General features: G+C 25.1%; 1 protein-coding gene across 1 annotated transcript in view; it reads left to right on the top strand.

Moving 5' to 3' along the window:
- LOC117179425 (E3 ubiquitin-protein ligase UBR4) overlaps positions 1–8,531 on the top strand; it is a 94,626-nt gene that overhangs the window by 75,390 nt on the left and 10,705 nt on the right. The window contains exons 15-16 of the mRNA XM_033371197.1: positions 2,538–2,862; positions 7,606–7,765. Coding sequence (XP_033227088.1) covers positions 2,538–2,862; positions 7,606–7,765 — 485 coding nt within the window. The remainder of the gene's footprint in view (positions 1–2,537; positions 2,863–7,605; positions 7,766–8,531) is intronic.

Here is an 8,531-nt window from a genome sequence, read left to right as displayed (position 1 = left end):
TTTATTTACAAAAAAAGTTCTCAGGTTCAAAAAAACATTCAGTGAACTGAAAAACTGTGGTCGGTAATATAGGTATTTAGCTGTGTCACATGCCCTTAAAAAATATAAAATTTATAAAAAAAATAATTTTAAAACCGAAAAGGCAAATTTTAAACAAATAAAGATTTTTCAGTCAAGATAGTAATAGCATTTTTTTACAGAACAAGAATGAAATTTCAAACCAAGTAAGTTATTTTTTACCAAAGAAAGGAGAATTTTCAAGTAAAAAAGATCAATTAAAAAAACTCTAAAAGTTACATTTTCAGTTAAAAAAATAATTTTAAACCGAAAACAGGTTTTTTCACCAAGCAGTTAAATTTCAGCCGAAGAAATAAGCCTTCAATCAAAAAATTTAATTTTTAACAATGTAGTTCAACTTTTACCCAAGTAGCTGAATTTTCAATTAAAAAGGATTAATTTGCAACAAAATAGTTAAACTTTCAACCAAAAAGATGAATTTTCAACTAACAATATAAATCTTTATACAAATTATTTCTTAAAAAAAGTAATTCAACCAAATCTTAAAAGAAAAAAAAAATAGTTTTATACTGAAGCAAAGAAAAATTTTTAACCGAAAAGTTGCATTTTCAATGAAAAAAAATTAAATTTCTACTAAAATAGAAAAAAAATTTTTGAAGACAAATTTTCAAAGAAATAGTTGAATTTTCGGTTAAAAAATAATTCTGTTTACTTTTAACGATCAAAATATCGATTTCTAAACAGGAAATAATTTTCTACGAAAAAATTGTATTTTCAATCCAAAACGAGGATCTTTTGACCAAACAGGATGACTTTTTTACAACATTTTTAAATTATCTACGAAATAGTTCCATTTTTGTCCAAATAAGATGAAATTTCTTTAAAAAAGATAAATTTTTATTTCAAGCAATAACAAATTTCCAAGAAAATAGTTAAAATTTCATCTAAAAAATATTCCAGTTGACTTTTTTTTGTATTTTTTTTTAAATTCGCCTTTTTTAAATAAAAATATTCATTTTTAAAATTCATTATTTTGGTCTAAAAGTCAAATATTTGGTTAAAAGTTAGTTCTTTTTGGTTGAATAATTCAACTATTATGTTGAAAATTTATCTTTTTGATTGAAAACTAATTTCTTTGGTTAAAGATTTAACTTTTTGTTGAAGATTCATATTTTCGATTTGAAAGTTTTAATCTTTTTTGTAAAAGTCGTCTTTTTGGCTTGAAAATTGAACATTTTTGATGAAATTTTGTTCGTAATTCCATGAAAAATCTTTCTTGGTTGAAAATTAAAATTTAAATGTATTTTCTTTTTGTTGAAATTTAATTTTTTTCTTTAAAAAATTCGTTTTTGGATTGAAAATTAATTTTTCAATTGAAAATCTAACTATTCGTTTGTTGAAAATTAACATTATTCATTAAAAATTAAACTATGTAATGAACACTGTACGTATTTTGTTCAAAATTCAACTTTCCTGTTAGAAAAATAATATTGTTGAAATTAATTTATTGTGTTGATAATTTAATTATTTTGTTGAAATTTTTTTGCGTGTTAAAAATAATTTTTTTAAATTGAAAATATAACTATTTTATTTTTAGTTGAAAATGTATGTACTTTCTTACCACTATTTGGTTAGAAATTGAATTTTCTTGCTCATAAATTTATCTTTTTTAGGTCGAAAATAAGTTTCTTTTGTTGAGGATTTAACTTTTTTTTAAATTAAAATAAACTTTTTTTTACTGAAAATTTAACTAATCTATTTTTTGTTGGTAATTCATCTTTTTTTTTTGTTAAAAATTAAACCATTTGGTGAAAGACGCATGTATTTTATTGAAAATTCATCTTGTTTAATAGAACAATAATTTTCTTGGTTGAAAACTAACGTTTTTGATTAGAATTAATTTTTTAATGTTAAAAATTCATGTTTTTAATTTAATTCAATTCAATTTTTCTGATAGAAATTTTATACTTACAGATTGCAAATTCGGCTGATTTATATAAAATATGTCTTTTTGGCTTGAAAATTGCACATTTTAGATGAAATTTTGTTGTCTTTTTTGACTGTAAAATCTTTCTTGGTTAAAAATTCAACATTTTGTTGAAAGTTACATTTCGTAATTAAAAATAATAATCGGTTTTGCTTTATAATTAAATTATGTAGTTTCTTGAAATTTAAAATATTTTTTGACGGAAATATCAGCTATTACACTATTTTGATTTCAATATTGATATTTTTGTGTAGAAAACTCACCTATTTGATTGAAAAATTGTCATTTTGGTAGAAAATGAATCTTTTTGATTGGAAATTCATCTCTTTGGTTAAAAATTCAACTATTTGGTTAAACGTTTCTTTTTTGTTTTGATCTCCTAGGTGTAAGTTTTTTTTCTTTTTTATACCAGAAAGAATAATTTATAGGGATCAGGAAACAGTAAGGGAATTTCGAAATTGTGATTTTCTAGAAACCCTGAATATATTATTTGTAAAATGTTTATATCAATTTGAAACTTTGCATATTGCAGAACAAGATCGGCATCGAGAGAAGAGAAGGCGCACATGTCCTACTTACAATCGTCAGCTAGTCCGTCGTGGCTTGAGAGTGTTTATGAATCCGACGGTCCGTTTTATCAGTGCACTCTCTCGCTCCTCTTAATGACACCCGCACGATGGAATATATTCAGAGTCACCCATTTGAGGAGGCTTTTAATTCTCGCTCAACAGAGATACATTTCTCCCTCGTCCTCTACTAAAACTCTATCCGACTCGACCGTCAAAGATTACTCCGTTTACAAGAGTGCCCTCGTCTTTTTCGGTCTTGTCGACTGCATATACAATAACTTTTTCAAGGTACGTACAAACAACTTTCCAAGCTTCCCCTCCTCATTTTATTGTCTTAAGATCAAGAATTTTATCTAAATTTAACCCTCAAAGTGCATACATGGTAAAAGGACGGTAAAGTGCATCGTGGGTGTTTAACACCCCAGCGTATTTAATCATGTATTGCTAAACCCCTATTGAATATTTTGTCATAATAAAATTATCCGATATAGTTTAAGATATCTTTTATAAGGTAGAGTTGATTTTATAGCAATTTATTTATTTTAGGTTTGTTAAAAAAATGCTTCAGCAAAAAAAGTGAAAAAATGGTTTTTACTTAAAAATTCATAACTCACGCAATTTTAACCTGAAAATTTATAACTATACTTATGAAATAGTGTACTTTCATTAAAAAAAATTGCAACATGGGTGCTTTCAAAAAAGATATTTTTTTTGCACAGTTGAAAAGTCAATTTTATGATAAAATGATGAATCAAATGTTTTGCTTTTAAATCGATTTATTATTATAAAAATACAAGAAATTGAAAAAGGAGACATACATAACTGTATTTTAACAATTATTTTTTCATTCAAGACATCTACAGACTGTTCTCGCATGACGCGCTGCCGTAAGTTATAAGCCATCTACAAAGAAAAAAAGTATAAAATGATCGAAAAAAATAATTATCTCACTTCATATGATATACTTATATCAGAAAGTAAACAAAAATCAGTCAAATTTAAAAAAAAATTAGCTTCAAAATTACTTTTTCACTCACAAACTGCACATTGGGTGTTCCTTACCCCACGACTTTTTTACTTCTACTTTCAGCAACCGCTGCTAGTTGACTGACACTTGACGCAGTATGCTGAACGACTTTAATTACAGTTAGTGTCTCCAACTAAAGCTAGATGGTGACACTTACTCATTTTTTTCGAATTAAGTATGGTTTGTAAGAGTTAGAAAATTGTTTGGGGTATCTAACACCCACAATGCACTTTAAGGCTTAAAGAGAGTTCAATTATATCGGAGTTAGCGTTTAATCAGGTTGTCTGGCTTCCTGGAAATCCTTCAGGGTGGTCACTGGTCTGGAAAAACCGGGAAATGACTGGGAATGAAATTAAAAAACCGGGAATTTTACCAATTTTTTGAAGAAAAAAATCCGTCCATATTTAATTTTAACCGTTTGTTCAATCGTTTAAAATCGAATATTTTGGATGATAAACATTTTGAGTTGATCGGCTGTGGATATGAACTGATGAATGATTTTTAAAATTGAATTGTACTTTTAGATTTAAAAAGTAAATAATAATTGATTGGAAAAGACGTTGAGGAATCAGTTTACTATTTTATAATGTCCAGATTTTAACGTTAAAAATTAAACTGTTTCAATTGGAAAGTCTTATTAGTTAAAAAAATTTAAACGCCCTATCGAAACTTTATACACTATTTTTAATTTTAAAATAACTTAAAAATAATATATTTTATAATATAAATCTTTTATTAAATTTCAGTCTAAAATATTCCATTTTAAACCATGGAATTTGAAATTTTTCAATTAAGAAAAAGAACAATTACTTAATATTTAGAAATATCTAACTGTTCATTTAAACTCAGTAATTATAAATCAAATATTTGAAACTAAACAAACAAAAAAAAACAATATAAATAATGATTTTTTATTTTGAAAAATTATTTGAAATTCGAATAATTATTAAAGATATTTAGAAGTTGTGAAACTTTTTTAATAATATTTTTAAATTTCTTAAAAATTTGATACAACATATAGATGTTTCAAAATCTTGAAATAAAATTACGAAGAATTTTAAGGCTTTTTAAACTATTTAAAATACAAACAATTTAACTTTTAATTTGAACAATGAATTTTCTATCTTTTACAAATTTATAGTTGGAACTGGAATTTATCCAGAATAATAATAATAATTCTGACTTGGAACCGGGAATTTTTTAATTTTAACAAATTCCGATCTAGTAATGGAAATTTTGGAAAAGAAACAGGAAATATGTTAATATAATTAATTCAAAGTCTAAGTTGAAACGGGATACTAAAAAAACATTACTTGAAACAGGGAATTTTCCAAAAAGTTTTAATTTTTTGTTAAAACGGAAAATTTTGAAAAATTATTAAAATAATGGATTTGAAGAAGAAAGTTTCCATTTTTAACCAATTCTGAGGTGGAACTGGAAATTATTTAGGAGAATAACAATTCTCAATGTAAAATTGAATTTTTCAAACAATATAATTCTGAGCTGGAATTAGAACTTAAAATTCCTTAAAATGTATAATTTTGAATATTTTTTAATTCATTGATTAATTCTTAAATTTAGAGCATTGAAAATGATAATGTGGATTTATATATTTTAAACTGAATCTGAATCTTCAAAATCTAAAATTTATAAAGGTTTTAAATTTTTAATTTGGCAGTGGCAGTTCAACTGCATTTAATTAAAAATTGTTCGGTTGAAAAGTATTTTTTCTTTTATTAAAACAGCCACCCTGAAATGACAGTGAATTTATTTTTTGACCGGGAATTTTACAAATCTTTAGAAGAAAAAGCTGTCCAAGTTCAGTACATTTTTCATTTAAAGAATTTAAAAAATGCAGTCCTTGAAAACTTAAACAAGTAGAAAGTTAAAGCGTTTGAAGTTGAACATTTTTTATGAAAACCATCTTTATTCTATCAGCTCTAAATGTAATGAATACAATGTTTTTTAAATGAATCTGTACTTTAAGTATTAAAAAGTAAACAATAATTGATTTTACTAAACGATTCTGAATCAGCTTAAAATTTAAAAATTTTCAGATTTTAACGTTACACTGTTTCACTTCGAAAACGTCCAATTAAAACCTCATAAACTATTTTCTACTTGAAAATAACTTCATAATTATATATTTGTAATTTAAGGCTTTCATTAAATTTGAAATATGGTTTTAGTCTACAATAATCAATTGTTAACCTATTCATTAAAAAAAAAAAAAATTAACACAAAGGATAATTATTTAATATTTATAAAGGTTTGACTTTTCATTTAAGACGAGTAAATTGAAACCAAATATTTAAAAGTAAACAATTTGAAACCGAATTGTTGCCTTGAATTTTTACAATTTAAAAACTTATTATTTGTAGAAAAAAATGGAGGCATTTTAAGAAATATTTACAGGTCTCGAAAAGATTCAAAAATAATTGAAATATTTTTAAATAATGTAAACGAGGTGTTTTTACCGACGAAATTCTGCTTTTCTTACTGAAATTTCGGTGCAAATACTCACGGTCCAATTAAAAACAAAATTTAGATTTTTGCAGATTTCAAACAAAAAATTTAGAAACTTTTTAAGTATTGTGAATGGCTTCAAAAAAATTAAAAACATTTGCTTAAGATTCCCAGGATAATTGTGGAAGATTTTACAGAAATTTGACAAATTTTCCCAGAGATTTCGAACATTTCCAAAGATTTGAAAATTTTCTGAAAATTTCAATGATTTAAAAAAAGTTATAGTCAACCAGATTCCAATAGATTTTAAATAGATTAAAAATATTCGAATGATTTCAAATGATTTCAAACGAATACAAAAGATTTCACAAAGATTAACAAAATTTTAAGGATTTCAAACATTTTATAGCATATGTAAAAAGATTCCAAAAGTAAAAAAAAAATGTATTCAGTCGTTTTAAATGAGATTTGATTTTACATGATATGATACTTATTAATAATATATTTATGGTCTTTAAAGTTTTTATAATTTTAATTTAAAATTGTAGTTTTAAATGTGAAATTCTAAAATAATTTAATCTTTGAGGCCTTGAAACTAAAGTTTTTTCTTAAATTAATTATTAAATTAATTTTTGGAGTTTTCAAATTTAAATTTCTCAATATCGAAGTTTCAAATACAAATATTCAAAATTTAAAGACTATTTCGCTATAAAATATTTCAAAATTTCGTATTAAAAGCCTGGAATATCTCTCCCTTGGATTTAATAATTTTACATGTAAATATAAAAAAATTTTGCACTGAAAAGTTTAAAATTGTACAATTTAAAAAAATCATATCATAGCAATATTCTTCAAATTTAAAAGTTTTTATTCTACAATTATCTAATTTTGAACTCTTGTAATTCTAAAGAATACTGTTTCAATTTCTTTGAATTTTAAACGACGCAATTTCCAACATTCAAGTCTTAAAATATTTAATTTTTAACGTTTTAATGTTGTCCTATTTTCAAAAGTTTAATCTAAAATCACGCTAGTTTCGTGATTCTCCAAACAAAATTAAAATTGCTTAATTTTCAACGCTTTAACTTGGAAATGATACAATTCATCTCCTTTTTCTAATTAAATTATCAAAAATCGTTCATATATATTTTGTTTAATTTCAAACGCTGGCAATTCAAAATGATAAATTATTAAGTATTGTTAAAAAATATTTAAAACATTATATTAAATAATCGGTTTGTTAATGGATTTTTAAATTTGCATATTTTCATGTTATTGAATACAAAATTCAGAGACGTGAACTCTGTATTTTCTTTTATTAGACACAAAAATTTCCTTATCGTTCTTATTAAATGTTTGCTGTTATTTATCGACTTCCGAAATTGATACTGTATGTGAAAAAAAAACTGTGGTTTCGAAAATAGTGTTGATTTTTTTCCAAACTGGGAGAAATCTCGAATATTTAGCGGGAGAAACTCGGGAGACGAAAATTTAAAAAACTCCGGTTTAATCTGATTTCCTTAATTTATCCTTTTCAGAAAGCCAACGTCTCATCAGATGATCAATGGCCGTCAATTTTAGCTGAATATATTAGGCACAATGATGAGGCTTTGCTCAAAGCTTCGGAACGCGTTTTGGCAACGTACAGAGATGAACTGTTGCCTTGCGAATCATTTGAAGAATTTTGTGATGTTGCGGGTAAGTGGGAAACTCGCTTCAAAAATTTTTTTACCATATTTAGATTACTGTTATTCCAGGGATCACAGTCCGTCCCCCTTTTCCCCCTTTTATGCCACTTTTCTTCCAATAAATTAACTTATGGTTAATCACTATTCAATTCAGGACATATTTCTTCAAAATGTCTTAAATTGTTTTGAAATATTTCCGGATATTTTTAAAGATTCCGATAAATTTTTGTTATAGATTTCAATCATTTGAAAGGATTTTTCAAGATTTTAGGGTATTTTAAAAACGTTTAAAGGCATTTCCAAGAGATTTTAATTTGAAATATTATATGTAGGAACATTAAAAAAATTCCAAGGAATTATTAATTACTTTCATTAATTGAGTGGCCAGAAACGAAAAGGGTCCGAACGCTCGAAAACGCGAAAAAGTATTGTCCGAACGTCTTGTTATATTAAAAATTCGAAATTCAAAAAATGAAATTTATGAAAATATTTTCTTGTAGAGAATGACAAGATGGAACTTTTTTTCCTTTAGAGTTTTTCAATCCGATTTATATTTTCGATAATAAAAGGGAAAAGGTGATTAGAAAATGTTGCCAAATTTAATTATTTTTTGAAACATAAATCGTCTCAACTCAAACAAATATTATCGAAACTTTCTGAAATTTGGTATACATATGCATTATACCCTAGCGATGCCTACGATGTGGATAATTAAGTTAAAAACGCTAATTGTTTGATAATAATTAATTGCAAATGGAGACCTGATGGTAAGCACG

The sequence above is a fragment of the Belonocnema kinseyi genome, chromosome 9 (assembly GCF_010883055.1).
Source record: "Belonocnema kinseyi isolate 2016_QV_RU_SX_M_011 chromosome 9, B_treatae_v1, whole genome shotgun sequence".
Classification (NCBI taxonomy): domain Eukaryota; kingdom Metazoa; phylum Arthropoda; class Insecta; order Hymenoptera; family Cynipidae; genus Belonocnema; species Belonocnema kinseyi.
The sequence above is the reverse complement of the archived record's forward strand: the minus strand, read 5'-3'. Positions and strand labels throughout refer to the sequence as shown.